This window comes from Oreochromis niloticus, linkage group LG14, assembly GCF_001858045.2.
Source record: "Oreochromis niloticus isolate F11D_XX linkage group LG14, O_niloticus_UMD_NMBU, whole genome shotgun sequence".
NCBI lineage: Eukaryota > Metazoa > Chordata > Actinopteri > Cichliformes > Cichlidae > Oreochromis > Oreochromis niloticus.
In genome coordinates, this window is record NC_031979.2 from 14,442,433 (window position 1) to 14,459,457 (window position 17,025).

General features: G+C 42.4%; 2 protein-coding genes across 2 annotated transcripts; one reads left to right on the forward strand and one right to left on the reverse strand.

Moving 5' to 3' along the window:
- Nucleotides 1–258: 258 nt before the first annotated feature.
- rps6kb1b (ribosomal protein S6 kinase b, polypeptide 1b) lies at nt 259–11,030 on the reverse strand. Its single transcript, XM_003441615.4, has 15 exons — nt 10,834–11,030; nt 9,425–9,462; nt 9,207–9,327; nt 9,013–9,081; nt 5,457–5,604; nt 4,493–4,550; nt 4,156–4,256; nt 3,953–4,043; nt 3,738–3,828; nt 3,502–3,609; nt 3,351–3,413; nt 3,141–3,218; nt 2,886–2,993; nt 2,492–2,604; nt 259–1,384 (listed from the first exon to the last, which is right to left on the reverse strand). The coding sequence occupies exons 1-15, from the start codon at nt 10,900–10,902 to the stop codon at nt 1,129–1,131; spliced, it is 1,512 nt and encodes a 503-aa protein (XP_003441663.1). The 5' UTR covers nt 10,903–11,030; the 3' UTR covers nt 259–1,128.
- A 1,407-nt stretch (nt 11,031–12,437) lies between these two features.
- Nucleotides 12,438–16,458, forward strand: tubd1 (tubulin, delta 1). Its single transcript, XM_003441706.5, has 8 exons — nt 12,438–12,793; nt 12,880–13,027; nt 13,118–13,334; nt 13,406–13,637; nt 14,219–14,383; nt 14,477–14,605; nt 14,803–14,986; nt 15,094–16,458. The coding sequence occupies exons 1-8, from the start codon at nt 12,643–12,645 to the stop codon at nt 15,197–15,199; spliced, it is 1,332 nt and encodes a 443-aa protein (XP_003441754.1). The 5' UTR covers nt 12,438–12,642; the 3' UTR covers nt 15,200–16,458.
- The last annotated feature ends 567 nt before the right edge of the window (nt 16,459–17,025 follow it).

Consider the following 17,025-nt stretch of genomic DNA (forward strand, 5'->3'; position numbering starts at 1 on the left):
TGCTTTCCAAGACTTCTAAAATGTTGCTCCTTAACAAGTTAATGCAGAGGCAAGGAGGCTGTAAATGCTGCTCCAGGTTTTTGGAGCATAAAAACGGCAGACAGTCCAGATCAACTGGTGCCGCAGTCTCCGATGTGAATCATTCCACGGGTCAGGTGAGGTCCGACGTCCCAAAAACCGCAGGGGCGCAGCATCTCCTGCTGGGTGTAAGACTGAGGAGGGTGAGGGTGGGGGGTGTCAAAGAAAGCAGCACCGAAATCAGTTTGTTTTGTGTGACGATAGGGGAAGAGAAAGTGGTTCACGCTAATGCTGAATGAGGCCCGTGTACCTGGTGACGTGCCGGCTAACCCCAGTGATACAACCTATAGTGTGGTAATGCCTGAAGAGTGGATAACTGAGGCAGGGATCCCACGCCAAATGAACCGTTTCACACATCATCCATAACACCGACGCTCAAAGATTGTAAAAATCAACAGGGGGTTTCCTCCTTTGAATCAAGGCTCTCTGGTTCATCGTTGATGTGTTTGTTAAGACATAAAGCTATATTCATCATCCCCAGAGCCTCTTCTTGTCTGCTACTCAAAGACAATTTCCTTAATCAATCTTTCTTTTTTTTAAATAAATTCATACCTTTTCACTCAGAGACAGGAAGCATTTTATCTGAGAAGTCCTGTCCAAATTCTTCCAATGGAAGAAGCTCGCCTCTCCCCCCACTTTTAAACAGCGTAAAGCACTTTGGAAACCTTCTAGGCCGACTGCATTTCAGTTTGAGTTGCTTGCACACCGTGAGATACGTTACAGGCTGCAGCTCCTCCAAACATCTGTTGTAGTCCATTTGAGTGGGGGTGGGGTCGGGGTAGAAGACGAAGGTCAACAGACCTGAGGTGTCAGAAGTGGTGAGACGTGATATTGTCGGTAGCACTTAACCATAGCACGCCGGAGTCCCAAATGCACGCACAAACTCCAGGTTCTGACAGTATATGTAGTGTGCGGATGTGCAATTTTGGATTTTCATTGTCTCTAGCATCCATTTCTTTTTGCTTTGTTTCTTAAAAAAATAACATTGGTGGGAGGAAGAAAAAAAAAAAAGAGTCAAGAAATAAACTCTCCTAAACAGTGGCGGCGGGGTCATAGGTTCATACGTAGATGCTCGGGCCGTTTGGCCATGACAGGATAGGCTTGCTGCTTCATCTGAGCAAGGTTGATCCCAGCAGGCTGACGGATGGGGAGAGGGGCCGAGGCCTCGGCGCTGGTTGTGATGTCCATCTGCTCTGGGGTGGACAGTTCCATGGCCTGGTCTTGAGGAGACTGGAGGACACCGGGTCCACCGCTGGGAACGAGGGGGCTCCGATGCCAACAGTGCCCGCCTGAAAACTTGACCGGGCTGAAAGGACAGAGGAAAAACAGGTGAATGATGAAAAATGGCAAATTGATTATTTTCTGTATTTTAACAGCAGAAAAAGGACAAAATTCAGACACAGTGACAAGAACTTCAAGTGATTTTATCAGCTGAACTGACGAAATATTATGATGGAGAAGGAAAAAAAAAGATGATTGAGACAGATGTTTCTTTACTGTCTGAGGGAGAATCTCAGGAGTGTGGAGCCGAGCGGGTGAAATGGAGAGCATCACTAAGTTTGCTCAGTGACCTCCTGCCCTTCACTGGTTTAAATATGCAGACTGGTACAAGATCCAGCATCTTGCGGCACTCACTGAAGGATCTGAGCTTCCTCAGAAAGCAGAGAGATCCTAGAAAAAGTATTTGTACCCTGGAGAATCAGCAGGATTTCAGCACCGATTACTGTCAAAGTGTGGCGTGATCTTCGACTAAGCAACAGATGCAGTCTTAAAACCATCGGACTAAACTAACACACAGGAGGTCAGCTGGACCTTTCATGTCTTTATTGAACTCACTGAGTAAAAACTGACTCCATGCTGGAAAAACACAGTAAGTTCTTAAATTTAGGAACTTATAGAAACTCCTTCGGGAGCAACAACTTGATGTTTCATGCAGCTCACGTCACAGTCACTTAGGTCAGGATTGACTTGTGTTCCCAAACATAATTTGTGCTCTGCTTCAGCCTCTCTGTCGTGTGGTAAAACCCAGCCTCTCCTCGGCTTCAGGCCGACTCACTTGGGCACACCTTGGAACATGCAGGACTTACATGATCTGCTGCCTCTTATCACAGGACATCTTTAGAGGTCATGCCACTAATTTTATACTAAAAGCACCATAACTTACAAAATAAAATGTTAACTATGTTATTTTAACTCGTTTTTAAGCTAATTGCTTCTGTGTTTAATACAAAATGAAACCAACTGAGAATCTGCACTATATGTAAAGACCATAAGTGATCATTTTATCCAAAAAACATACTTTTAGTGCGGTCTGATAACGTTACTTCTGAATGAAAAGCATTTGTACCAGAGGCATCAGCCTGAGGACCATCCGTCGCAACACAAACACGCTCGTTTCTGACGCTGGCATTACCTGAGCGGTGTTCTTGGGCTGTCCATGATGCGTCGCGGTGAGCGGATTTTTGGCTCATATGAGAATTTTTCTTTGATGTTTTCAAGGACCGATGGAGCAATATACGTGAAACCCTAAATCACAGGGAAAGAAACAGGTCAGGGGAGAAGAAGTCGTGTTTAGGACAAAACTAATGAGAGGACTCCTCGTTTACTAATGAGCCAAGTGCAGCGACTGTCAGTCTCATATTTGTTTCTGCCCTGTGATAATGAATAATCTTTACAGTTTATCATTAAATCCTAAAACAATTGAGAAATCATTAAGATGACACCTTACTGTCATCCTTTGAGCCTTAAGAGATGCTGCACATGGATTCAGTACTGAAAACTCTAACAGAGCCTGAGTCAGAAGTTACCAGGAAGGCTTGATTGGCGCTCTCACTGAGGGTCGAGTCATCCGGGCTATCGACGGGCGTCTGACTGGTGAACTTTGAGTCAAACTGACTCACGTCGTCAGCCGATTGCTGCGAAGACAGAACAGAGGACACGCAGGTGAGGGGGTACAGCAACACGAGCACGTCTGAAACAGGAGAGGACCTGGTTGCCATTCCCGAAACGTAACTTGAAACTTAAGCTGAGGACTTCTTGCAGTTTCCCGCTCGAGTACTCACCAGAAAAGGCTTGAAGGGAGGCTCCACTTTCCGAGCCAGCAAATCGTCCCAGTTGATGTGTCGGAAGAAGTTATGACTCTATGGCAAAACCACACAACAAAGCGCAATGAACAGATGGAATATGCGTGTTCTGCGTCTATAAATAAGCACTGAGTAGTTCATGGCAGAGCTGGTGCGACTTATCACCGATATCCAGCTGCATATTCTCACCTGCACCTCTGCAGCGTCTCCTGCTCCCGCTCCCAGCCGCAATGAAGCGTTTCTCTTTAGCAACTGAAAAAAAATGTAAAAAATAAAAATAAGAAGACAATAACAAGACAACAGTCAACTAACAGGAGGGGAAAAAACAACCTCTAGATACCTTTTTTAGGAGGTCTCGAGCTTCTTGTGTGAGGTAGGGCGGGAGGCTGAGCTTACACTTCAGGATCTTGTCAATTGTCTTTTTTCGGTTTTCACCAGTAAAAGGCGGCTGCAGTAAAAGATGGAGCTGAGGTTACTCTACCGTCGCTAATGCGGATTCATATTTTATAACAGTCCATTAATAAGAGCCAATGAGAAAGCTTTTTTTTCTTTCCAGGCTGTTAATGTTTAACTGACCGCTCCTGTGAGCATGTCGTACATCAGAGCGCCCAGACTCCACCAGTCCACCGCTCTGTTGTGCCCGCTTCTCATGAGGATCTCTGGAGCCCTGTGATAATGCGAGTGCGTATTACTGGTGCAGTAATGTTACTTAGCAAAGATCATCAAGCTGGCATGAAGAACGATTGTCATTGCTGGATAAGAGATTAATTAAAAACAAGAAATGTACTCACATGTATTCAATGGTGCCACAGAAAGTGTGCGTGACCGTGCCGTCGTGAATGGATTCTTTACACAGCCCGAAGTCTGTCAGCTTTACGTGACCTTTGAGGAAAACGGCACAAACATTAGCCTCACATTAACATATATATTGAAAAAGAGCTGCCATTATAAATCTTAAGGTCATTTTTAAGTTTTTAGCCATTTCCCCTCTCACCTTGGCTGTTAAGCATGATGTTCTCGGGCTTTAGGTCTCTGTAGATGATGCCCTTCTGGTGCAGGTGACCCAGAGCCATGGAGATCTCTGCCAGGTAAAAACTAAAGAAAAAGAAAAACTTTAAGCCGGTCTGAGGTCCACATTGCATCTGAGCCATCAGACAAGAAAAGACAAAGCATATATTTTGCTGCTTATGCTTATCTGCAGTGTAACAGAACTAATGAAGTCATTCAGACTGTCGACATCTATAACGGAGGTCTCTGAGATATTACATCATCTTTAACCAATCCGAACATTTCATCCTGGAATCTGTGTTTCAGTGCATCGTCATGCTCACCAGGCTGTGTCTTCCATGAAGATGCCCTCTCTCTCCAGTTGCATAAAGAGTTCTCCTCCTGCACAGGTGAACACATGTTCATGCTACTAACAGCCATATATGCACATTCTTAAATGTCTGACCCGTGTGGAACGGCCGAGCAGAAAGAAGAGGTGACTGTCAGGTTCTCGTGTTCGATAGATGCAAACGTTTCTGCTCGGGAATCTAAACCACAATTATGTGACTCGCACTACTCGTATATTAACCTCCATAAGCCTTTACGCCTCCATCACACCGAGACGGGCGAGGAAAATTGCTGTGACCCCTCACACCCCTGCACATTAACTGTTTGGGACACTCCCCTCTGGCCTCACGGCGAAATGAAATAGTATAACATTATCTAATATCAGATACATTAGAGATAAATGCATGATTAACAAGACAGCTACAGTGTAATGGATGTGTGCATTAGATCCTGTTACATACAGTTTGAAGACAGCGTGAGAGCACTATAGAGAGATGAGAGAGTGAAGAAGGAAAAAGAACAAAGGCGGAAAATAAAATGCAAAGAACACTAATTTCAGTGTATTTACAATATTCAGATCTGATGTTTACGCTGAACCTGGTTTCTTCCTGTTAAAAGGGAGTTTTTCCTTCCCACTGTCACCAAAGCACTTGCTCATAGGGTTGAGGGGGTCATACGATTGTTGTAGTTACATTTCTGGTAATTTTATATTTTATCTGGCGTGAGGTTTCAGAGAGATTTGAGGTTACTACGTTAGGTAAATTGCGTAGATTTCCCACTGAAGCATAAATCGCCTGTAAGACGCATCTATGTGCCAATTTTGGTTGCTCAACTTGTGCTGGTTTTTAGGAGGAGCTCACAGGCAGACAGAGATTTCACGCATATAGTAAGATACAAGAAGAGTGCCTGCTAGGAGCCATATTAAAGCTCTGTATATGTGAGTGTACTGCTTGCACTGACCACTCAGGTACTCCAGGATGAGGTATAGCTTCCCTCCCGTCTGAAAGGCGTAGATGAGATCGACAATGAAGGGATGCTTCACTTCCTCCAGGATGTTCCTCTCCGCCTTGGTGTGGGCTGTGTCCTTGGCGTTGCGCACAATCATAGCCTGCAAATGAACACATTATTTAAGAAGCAGACACAGCAGCATTATATGCAGCACATGTTCTGTCACTGCCTGTTTGTCCGGCGTGACTAATCCAGAGAAAATAACAGGGCTTCACTGTAAGACTCAGGGCTTCAGCTTAGTCATCTGCAGTACGGTGGGCAGAACAACTCAAAAGCTTGACCAACAACACGCCACCCATCCAGGCGACACAGAGACACTATATATGTATGTGAGTCACAGTGTAAGTAAAAGATAACATTTTACACAAGTGACTAGACTAAATTTTTATCCCGAAAATAAACGACAGCGTGGATGTTCTTAGTTTAAAAAGCTACTTCTGTGTCCATTAAACACCATTAAGTTCCTCAAAATAAAATGCTGTAACATCGTATTTTGCAATATGAAAGTAAAGTTAGCAAACAGTGCCCATCATATCATCATATCTTGCACAGACAGAACTCAGTTAATTCACTGCTGTCACCAGGAAGTGCAAAAGCCTTTAAAGTAAAAACATTTGCATTTGGCTGCCGAGCTGGATCACATGATACAACCAGCTGGATAGTGCAGTGCTTAACAAATGTATTAGTGTAAGGTTTATGTCAGAGCTGGCCTAAAGTTAAAAGTATTTGTAATGACCAAAATCATTCTTCATGTTTGTAATGTTGTAGTAATGTAATGGTTAATCCACCAGTACGTGCAAACCCTTTAACTGAAACTACATTTTTAACGTTTGAACATAATTATTGTTGTTAGGCATGAATTTTTAAGTTTACTATTTAACAATGAAGCAGAAAATATAGAAATAAAGAATAAAGAGTAAAGCACATTTCTATTATTTTTCATTGAGATGCCAAATTACAGTTATTTACTTGTATTCGTGGACAGAAACATTAGTTTTAGTGGTTGAATGTCATGCATCAAGTCCAGTGTGCTGTCTCTGTTCTTCCGGTTGTCATTTGTCAGATAAATAATACCAAGGTTTGGGGTTTTTCCTAAAGAGATATTTGTGTTTTCTTGTTTTTAATCAGCACGTGCTGAGTGGTGTCTCGCTTTGGTCAAGCTTTTGAATCTTTTGTTCTTCCATATGAAAGCAGCAGATTCACATTTCATTATTATAATTCTAAGTCTACTTTAATAAGTTTAAGAAGGCAGATCAATCACCTGGTAAGTTATAAACTAAACAAAAAAAAACATGCATTAAAATACATGCAGCCCTACCGGAGTACACCGGTGTCAGTCTAGTGGGAATCATTATGTGCACAGAGAGAAGCTCTCTTCCTTCACTCTTCTTTTTGTTTACTAAACACTTTTGTCAGAAGGCCAAAAAGCTGCCCGTCAGCAACTCCGCTGTCTCAGCACTGAGTGAAAGACCAATGAGAACTGGCTGATTTGTGCAATTTAATGTGAATTTCCAGCCCTTCTCACTTCTTCTAACTACTCTACTAACATGTGATTATCAAGCATCTCAGAAGCACCGCAGTCCAACCTCAGAACTTTGAACCTTTCCCTCTCTCTCTCACACATGCAGCCCTGAATCAAAGTTCCAACTAGAGAGTAAATCATAAATTATATGATGGTTTTATGGCAGTCCAGGCTGAAACATTAACACACGGGATAATGACGACGCGTTCAGCAGTTCGGCTATCACGTTAAAAACACTGACAGGCTGAAGCAAACGCGACTATTCTGGATTTTATACGGTGCTGAACAAAAGTCTTAAGCCAACTCTTTTCTTTACATTTTACTAAGAGAATGGGAAACAGATGCAGCAATTTATTGAAACAAGCAAACTTACATGAAAATACAAAGCAGAGTTTGTACAATTCTAACAAGCTTTGAGGCCAATTTCTGGTATGATCACTATTATCCACACAGCCTGAACTCCGTTAGGAAAGCTGTCGTGTCATTTCTTTAAGTGTCTTCAGGAATAGTTTTCCAAACTTCTTGAAGGACATTCAGAGCTCTTCTTTGGATGTTCTCCGTCAAGATGATCACACACAGCTTCAGTAATGTTGAGGTCCGGCCTCTGGGGAGGCCAATCCATGGCTGATAGTATTGCTGGATATTTTCCCATGTCTCATGGATATATATATATATATTTTTATTTTTTTTTTAGGCCTGACACATCTTCTATTTATCCCCCACTTGCCGAGTTTCCTCCAATTTTTTTGAAGGACACACTGAACACCATGCCAAGATATGCCAAGTTTTCAACCAAACCTATTTTATGCCTGATATATCTTTGGCATTTCTTTGTAGATTCACCTTAAGAGATGTGCTTTTATACTACTTAAAAGTGGTTCCTTGCTCTGCTTGAATGATTCACAGTTAAAGAACGTGGTTTAACAGCCTGGAGAACTATTCCTCAAGACCACTTTAAAAATGACAAGAAGGTAATTTAAAAGTCATCCCAGTGGAAGCAAGATATGAGGGGTAGCTCAGGACTTTTACACAGTACTCTACATATGCATATGTGTTTTCTAATGAAGCTATAGGTTCAAAGGGACACATATGGCAAATGAGTAGATTGAATGTTCTCACGTGTTTTGTATCGACGCATTTGGTCGCTTTGATTTTTCTTTGAAAAATACTGAAAACAAACCAAACCACAGGAAAACGCTCCAAGTCTAAAACTGATTCGAGTCAATGAACGATAGGTGTGAAAACGCTCTAAGTTGTAAATCACTGCTCAAACTTTATCTGATTGTTTTAAATTAAGAAGAATATCTAAGCTTTTCCTTCATTGGACATGAAATCTGAATGGAAGTTTTATCTCAGTGTGATCTCTGGAAAATTCTGGTATTTAACTCAAATTCTGCATTCATACAGTGATCTCCGTCCACATGGAGGGAACAACTGGCAGGTTAGGACAGACCAACGTGAGATGATAAACTGTAGTTTAAGAAAATAAATGTATGCAACTGGGAATTTTGGGCAAGTCAGGACTGATTTCATACCTTGAGATGCTTCATAAAGATGAAACCTGGCCTCTATCGCCACCCTACAGCCCCGTATCGGAGCTGTGCCGCTGCCTTAAAGCCAAGGGGTTTAAACAAATAACTGAAACGTGGCAGTTCTTTAATGTGTCACTAGGGTCACGTAAGCCAATAAAGCAGAAGCAGTGTGAGAATCGAGCAGCGTCTAATGGGCTGAGGCAGAGTGTTTTAAGTGCCAAGGCTGCAGCAGAGCAGAGCTGATGGCAATCTACCAACTAGCAGTGAAATCTTACCCCGCCACAGGCTTCAGAGGAAGCCAGTGTTTGCAGACCAAAGCATCGTAATGTTTAATGACAAACATGCAGCTGTGTTCATATGAAACAAAATGAGAGGAGCTCTAATTGATGAACAGGATTGTGTGTTCTGGAATTGGCGAGGGGTAACATTGCAAAGAAAAGGGGAAGAAATGTACCTTTTTTAAAACTTTCATGGCAAATATTTTGCCCGCCGCAGCGCCGACAACCTTTCGAACTTGAAAAACCTGCCCAGGGAGGAAAGGGATCGACATGTCAGAAAGATGCGCTTTAAGAAATACGGGTCAAAGCACTAGCAGACGCCACATCACAGGCACAAAATAAAAGAGCGCTTTGTCAAGGCAATGATTACCTTTCCGTAGCCACCCTTCCCCAGGACGCGCAGCAGCTCGAAGCACTCCGGTCGGATGCTCTCTGTGCCCTGATTGACGTTGTCCTCGGATATCTCGATCTTCTCGCAGTCATCCATGTTGCTGCAGTGAGACATGTTCGACTTTCTATTATGCCCGTGCCTCTTTTTGACCTCTTTGGTTATAAAAATCTCACAAAAGTCAAGTTTTAAAAACTTACAACTCAATGCACTGCTCCATGAGATCAGCGATTTGACCCTGGGTGAAAAAGAGGAAAACAAAACAAGTTGTGAAGGATTTTTCTTTGTTTTTGTCATGAACAGAATCCACAGCAGCCATGATGTAAATGGTAAATGGACTGGTACTTATAAATAGCGCCTTCCTACTAAAGTTCTTCAAAGTGCTTCTTTCTACACGTCTTATTCGTCCAATCACACACGGGACTATTCTCTATCCCTAAGTGCTTTTTCTAACACTCACACTCCGATGGATGCACCCAGGGAAACTTTCAGTGTGTCCAAGGATACTTTAATATGTGGACTGAAGGAGCTTGTGACAGATACACCAGTTTTTAAGGCTTTCTCTCAGCTTTTAACTTCATAAGGACATACCCAGTCCTCTACATGTTTAAGTAACTACTACAATAAAGCATTTCTAACACTGTTCTTGGCAGCATGCAGGGAAACAGCTGTTTACATTTACAGCTGACTTGTTTCATCAATAAATTCTTGGGAATTCAGTTACTCAGCAGCTCTTTTGAATATTGATCAATGTTTAGCAAAAAATACCAAACATTTTATTCTTACAGCTTCTCCACTTGCTGCTTTTCTTGCGGTTTTCTTGCCTTTTGGTCAGTAATAACTGATCTACAACTCACTTAAATAATCACTCATGAAAACAATAAATATTTATAGCAGTACCTAAATTATAGCCTCTTGCACAATAGGCTTAATAAACAAATATCTTCCTCTTTAAAGAGGCTGATGTGACCTTTCAGGAAAGCTTTCTAAATAAAGTTTATACATATAGACGTGTGTGCTGTATAATGCACTCTCTTCTGTTCAGCAGCTGCACTTGGAAGTTTTTTTCTTGCTGTTTTTGTAATAAGAAGCCGAGACTCTGGGACAGCAGCTCTTCAAAGCCCCTCATTTTAAAAATGCAGTGTATTTCTGGAGTATTGCTGCCTTTTATATCTCAGCGAGAACAGAAACAAGCGGACACTCCACTGCACATTCCCACTCTGGCTGTCACAGTCCTGCCAAAATAAACTGTTGCGCTCGGAGCTACATTTATCACTGCAGCACCTTTGGCCAAGTAAGGACGTCTTGCTCAACTCCCAACATGACAGCGCTGGGCTTTGACACAGCGTCAACACCGTGCGCATGTCATCGCCGGATCATGTTAGCATTAAAGCCGGTGACAGCTCTGTCGCGATCCCGGTCGTGCTAATTAGCACTAGCTTCGGCTATGTCCCTGTGTGAAAAGGGCCTGAGCTGTCCGGCTGCAGGAGAAGGCCTGCGGGCGGCTGTCAGGCAGGCTACCAGGCTAAGCAGCTAGCTTCCGTGCGTGCAGAGTTTCTGCTGTGACAGCTTTCGCGGTAAATCGTCAGCGTCTCCCGCTAAAGTATACCTCCTCGTTCTCATCGTCGGAGACATTTTCTTCCGGCTGGTCCAAATCAATGTCAAACACTCCAGCCATGGCAGCGCTTCGCTCGGATCGCTCTGTCACACACCGCAAGAATAGCAGGAGTCCCCCACCTCATGGACAAACACACACCGCCGCCATAACCGGCTACTACACTGAGCATGCGCACTGCGGCACTCACAAAGTGGGCGGTAACCTCTTTTCACTGCTTTTTTCACAAGTTAGAATTCATTGCTGGAAATTCCTCCTCTGGCTTTTAATTAATTCATAAACTTGGAAATTATATTCGTAAATAAAATACGTTTATTTCAGCTTAAATATTAACAAGTAATGTGTAAGTCAAAAAGCCGGCAAAACATTAACATTCACTTTACAAGATTTGTCGACAAGGGTACTGTTAAATATGAAAGCTTGACTTAACTCTTGAAGGCAGAGATAAGTATCACAATTTGTAATAGTACAATTTTTCAAATTTTATTAAACACTTGTTACATATCCTACAATGAAATATTAAGGCAACATTAAGAAAAAACTCTTCCTTTTAAGAATAAAGTTGAAATTTCGAGATTAAACTCGAAATGATATTTGCATTTTTTTTTCCAGGTTGTGTGGTTTTCCTTCTGGCCAGATGCAGCTTCCTGCACCGTCTCTTCAAATCCTTCTGTTTATCACCACAAGGTGTTTGTGTTTATGTGCTAAAAGAGAAATAATTTCCCTGCTTATTAAACTGATTCTGAAATACGATTTCTTTTACTCATCGACAAAAGCCACATGAAACAACTTTAATCTTCACGTTTCAATAGTATTTCAAGTTTAATCTCGAAATTTAGACTTTATTCTTAAAATAAAATCTTAATGTGGTCCCGATACTCCTTTGTACCATTCATGCATACCTACCTATGAACAAATGATGTGAAAACAATAAAAAGGAACATTTTGAGTCATTATCTTAGTATTTCATTTACTAAGTATCTTGAAATTTATAGATACTGAATCTGATAGCAAAAAAGTTTTTTCAACCTAACAAACTACAACACATTTAAGTTTGTAAGTTATCGAACTTCTTTCTTTTAGTCTTCCTTTAGTATAATGAAACCATATCATATTAATATACAGACGAAACAAAAGGGATGTTTTTAGCTGACTTTTATAGCATTTTTTATATGTAATGTAAGTGTTTAATAACATTCAAGAACAATCTTTTTGGCAAAAAATTAAAATGTATTTGGATATACAAGATGCTGACAAAGTAAATGGAAATTAGAGGTGGGTGAATCATCCAAATGTCAGTAGTATCGGTACTGAATCTATACTAGTGCGTTAGGATCGATACTTTGTTTCTATTCTCTTACGTTCAGTATGTACCCCACTGATTTGTGTTAAATAAATTATTTCTTTGGAAATAAAAATACACATGCACAAACCTTACACATGCACTATGAGAAATGTCTGAACCTTTCTGTGTTGACTTTAAACAACAGAAGTTGACCCAAAGTGCTTTACAGGCGGGCACAAAAAACGCTGATATGCTCCGCGAAATGTTTCAGAACAAGGTTTAGTTGATTGATTGAGTTTTATTTTGAAACTTTTGCCGGTTTCGACCGGAAATGCCAATTCAACTTCTTGTGGCGGCTTCGCGAGCGCTGCAACACCAACGTACCAGATATATCTACGAAGGTATAGACAGCCCCGAAGTTATGAAGCGTTGCTTCATCAGCTCGAGGTCGCGGTTGGGTCACAGCGTGAGTGCCATCGCTCTGTGACCGGTACTGAGTGTTATCATCTGGGTGAAACATGTCTGTAGTAACAGTTCAGCTCGGTCAGTGCGGTAACCAGGTGGGTCAGGAGCTGTTTGACATCATTTGTAGCGATGCTCAGGAGGGACAGAGGAAGACCTACAGCGTTGCCAGCTGCGAGCGGTTCTTTCACCAGACCGCACACGGAGGTACGACGCCTCTCTAATGGTACTAAACAAAGTCTGAGTCCCGTCTTCCGCACTCATGTTTCCTGCCGTGTTTTCCCCTACACCAGACCTCGTTGCCAGGGCACTGTTGATAGATATGGAGCCTAAAGTAATCAACCGGAGTATGAGCATGGCTGCAAAGTCGGGCAGATGGAGCTATGGAGAGAGTTCTCACTTCAGCCAAAAGCAGGGCTCCGGAAACAACTGGGCTAATGGGTAAGGATGGGACAGTATGAGCCCACCTATTCTGGAATGCTGTCATTTGATAGCATTCACGCTGATCATCTGTTTCTTTTACTGATCTAGGTATTGTGTCCATGGTCCTCGTCACAGAGACGCAGTGGAGGAGCTGGTGAGGCGGGAGGTGGAGCGCTGTGACAGACTGGCTGGGCTTATAGCAATGATGAGTGTGGCAGGGGGGACGGGGTCAGGTGTTGGCACCTACGTTACTCAGTGTCTCCGTGATATTTACCCATCATCCTTCATCCTCAACCACCTTACCTGGCCGTACGGGACTGGAGAGGTGTGGACGCTGACCTATCTTTAACGTGGTGTAAAAGAGAATCGTGCTACCTTCTGACTGTTTACTTTCAGGTGATCGTCCAGAACTATAACTCTGTGCTGACGCTGGCTCATCTCTACCAGTTGTCAGACGCCATACTGGTGCACGAGAACGACACGGTGCACAGGATCTGCAGTCAGTTGCTTAACATCAAACACATCTCTTTCAGTGACGTCAACAGGGTCATCGCCCACCAGCTGGGCAGTATCCTGCAGCCCGCGCTCACCGCTGACTCCCATGGAGCATACAGCAGAAATCCTCTGGGTGAGAAAGGGCAAACACTCACTCACACCTGGAGTTGTGGACAGAAGTTTACACACTCATCGTGGGCTTGAATGTCATGGTAATTTGGGGCTTTGAACTGTTTTTTTTGAGCTGTTGTTTTTCCAGGTGGAACCTTTGTACAGCATACATCTTTAATGATACTGGAGTTTGGTGCACAAGTTTGAATTTATTTTGGATTTTCCATATTCCACTCAGGGTCAGAAGTATACATACAGGTTCCAATATATACGTACATTCACTTAAATCCTTTAATAAGTGGTGCTGAAGGATCTGCAATGTCTTTTAACTTGCCGAGACCAATTCACCTCTTGTTAGTGGTCATGATTGAGTACATCTGGTAGTTAACAATTGTTGGGTCATTAAAGATGTGTAATCATATTCTCTGGGGGGAAAAAAGCAGTTAAAACAAATGACTAAAAGCCAAAGATAACCAAGACATTCACGCCAATGATGAGTGTATGTAAACTTTTCACCACAACTGTATACACATACACACACACCCTTAAGGTTCACACAGAGTTTGCCTTTCTCACAATCCAGCCTTTTTTTTTTTTTGTCAGGTGAATTGGTGAGTGCTCTTGCCTGTCATCCAGAGTACAAACTACTGAGCATGTGCACCATCCCACAGATGGCCAGTTCCTCCATAGCCTACAGTACGTTTAGCTGGCCGGGGCTGCTCAAACACCTGCGACAGATGCTCATCTCCAACACAAAGATGGAAGAAGGCAAGTGTACACTAACATAACCGTTTAGCCTGTTATGTTAATGAGATATTGTTGGAAGTGATAGTGAGAGGATCTTTGTTTGTCATGTGACAGGTATAGACTGGCAGGTGCGTCCTCCTGCTGAATCTGGGCGGAGCAGGAGTCTCGCAGGGGGCAGCTTTAACACCTCTCTGGCCAACCTTCTCATCCTGAGAGGGAAAGATGTCTACAGTGCAGAGACAGGTCAGATGGATGGATGAAACATTGATTTAATTTAATTAAAAGGGGAAAAGGGCAGTGATTGTGTGAGTTTACCAGATAAATTTATGACAGTCATGTAGGGGATGATGTTTCCAAAAGACTGATTAGAGCAGTCCTTTTGTATTAAGTCTGCAGATTGTACAGAGCATTGGATGTGAATTATGTGCTTATGTGCTTAGGTGGCATTGATGATCCAGCCCTGTACACCTCCTGGCTCTCATCCAAAGAAGCTTTCAGCTTGTGGAAATCCCCTGTACCCTTTAATAAGTATGAGAAATCTGCCACGCTGGTCAGTAACAGCCAGGCTCTGCTCAGACCTCTGGATGACATGGTGGGAAAAGCCTGGAATATGTTTGCCTCCAGGTGGGTCAGTCCCTGTACATGCACAGTTAGGAAAAGCTGGTCCCAGAAGTATAGCAGACGGTTTCTCTTTTTTAAAATTCTTTTCTTTCACGTTTCCTGTGTTACAGGGCGTACATCCATCAGTACATTAAATTTGGCATCTCAGAGGAGGACTTCCTAGACAGCTTCACGTCTCTTGAACAGGTGATCTCCAGCTACAGTCAGCTGTGCTAGCACTGGGGATTACTGTGGCTTTCATGCAGATAAGAAAATAAAAACTTATGTGTTTTGTATAAATTGTTTATATTGCTGCTTTGATTTCACATAATTCTTTTGAATTCCTGGACTCTGACATCTGCACTGGCGAGAACTGAGACAGTCTCTGCTGCTGGATGTCTCTATTCAAGATATAATGCTGGAGCTACTTTATAATACTTGCATCTCAAGTACTATAGTATCAAGTTATAAGATGGCTAATAAAATGCTACATTAGTAAAAACTGTGTAGATCTATGCCAGACACTTGTTACCCCTGATATGCAGTCACAGCGCCAGTCTGACCTCTCAGCTTCCTACTAGATGCACCTATGGTATCAATTTCAAAATCCTAGATTTGAGAAAATTTGACCTGTGACCTTAAGGTCAAGGTCACTGCGATTCAAACTCGTTTGACATTTTTAATAGATACACCAATGGTATCTATTTTTGTCACCTTGTTCTTGAGTTATTGGATTCACAAACCTGGGGTGGCTACAATACACCGTCAGCCTTTTACGGCTGAGGGGTAAAAAGTATATCAGAACAAGATCACCTTGTGAAATCCTTGCTGAGGGATTTGCACAGATCCAGATGCCTGCAGCAAGATGCTGGAGATCTGCCAGTCAGTCATTCAGTCAGCAGCAAAGTACATGGCACATTGCTGGTGTTTGGTCGGGTCAGGAATCCACAAGGGTGGAAACCTCATTGGCTAGAATCTGGAAGCGTTTGAGTCAGTGAAGGGCAGGAGGTCACTGAACAAACTGCTCTCCATCAGGGACAATCCATGTTACCTGTTCCACTCCACACTACTGAGCTCATTCTCCTGCCGACTCATTCAACCACGCTGCCATAAAGAACGCCTCAGGAACTCATTTCTCCTGTTCTCTAAGAAACTCTACCGCAGCTCTTCTTTTTATGACCACTGAACACACCTGTTAGTTTCTTATAATCTACATACATTTTTTTTTTTTTAATTAATGCTATTCCCACTATTCTTTTGCAGAATGTCTTGTGCTTCTTTAACTCCAATTATTTCCATTTAATCACTGTTGTACATTAACTCTTTGCACTACCTCACATGATTAGGCTTTCACCTGGGCCTGCGGTACTTTCAACTGTGTTTTTATTGTAGATTTTACTCTTTATGCTTAATCCTGCTGCTGTAACACAGACATTTCCCTTGCAACAAAATAAAGTCATGTGTTACTTAATCAACCATAGCTACTGAAAACATAAGCGAGTGTGTATATTTCTTCTTCTCTTTTTAAGAATGCATCATGTTAAGTTTTTCTATGTAAATAAACTGTATTGGATTAAGCAGCAAAATGTCCCAAGCTGAGATCAGCTTAAATGTTTACAGTTGAAATGAGTGAAATGCAATTAGTGATCATTTTGAAAGGCAGCACCGCACAAAAAAGTAGCAAAGGTATCACTTTTCATCTCTTTATTGTTCATGAGTTTTACACAGTAGAAGTGGAGTGACATAAAAGCAAAGAGTCTCTTTAGATAACAGCGTTGTCCGCACACAGACCCACTAAAGTGTAGCTGCAGTGCTCGAGATGAACCCAGAAATGCTGAAGGCCAACAACTTCAGCCAGCTTACAGACCGCTGTTGCCAAGCACATCCAACAGCCAACACCAGTCTGATAAGCTAGCTGATGGTGTGGAAGAGTGGTGTGAAGGAATGCCAAACCTCATGGTTGGGGGGGTCTCAACCATGAGCTGAAGTCGGCCAGGATCTACAGGGTATGTTTAAGAGTTGGGAAGGCAGACCAGCTGAGAAATGATCAACATCAAAAACCA

Excerpts from the sequence above, each read along its gene's own strand:
- rps6kb1b (XM_003441615.4), bottom strand. The coding sequence starts at position 10,902 with ATGGCTGGAGTGTTTGACATTGATTTGGACCAGCCGGAAGAAAATGTC. Across the intron at positions 9,463-10,833 it reads CCGACGATGAGAACGAGGAG|GGTCAAATCGCTGATCTCAT; the intron begins GTATACTTTAGC and ends TTTTTCACCCAG. Across the intron at positions 9,082-9,206 it reads GGAAGGGTGGCTACGGAAAG|GTTTTTCAAGTTCGAAAGGT; the intron begins GTAATCATTGCC and ends CTCCCTGGGCAG.
- tubd1 (XM_003441706.5), top strand. The coding sequence starts at position 12,643 with ATGTCTGTAGTAACAGTTCAGCTCGGTCAGTGCGGTAACCAGGTGGGT. Across the intron at positions 13,335-13,405 it reads GGCCGTACGGGACTGGAGAG|GTGATCGTCCAGAACTATAA; the intron begins GTGTGGACGCTG and ends GTTTACTTTCAG. Across the intron at positions 13,638-14,218 it reads ATACAGCAGAAATCCTCTGG|GTGAATTGGTGAGTGCTCTT; the intron begins GTGAGAAAGGGC and ends TTTTTTTGTCAG.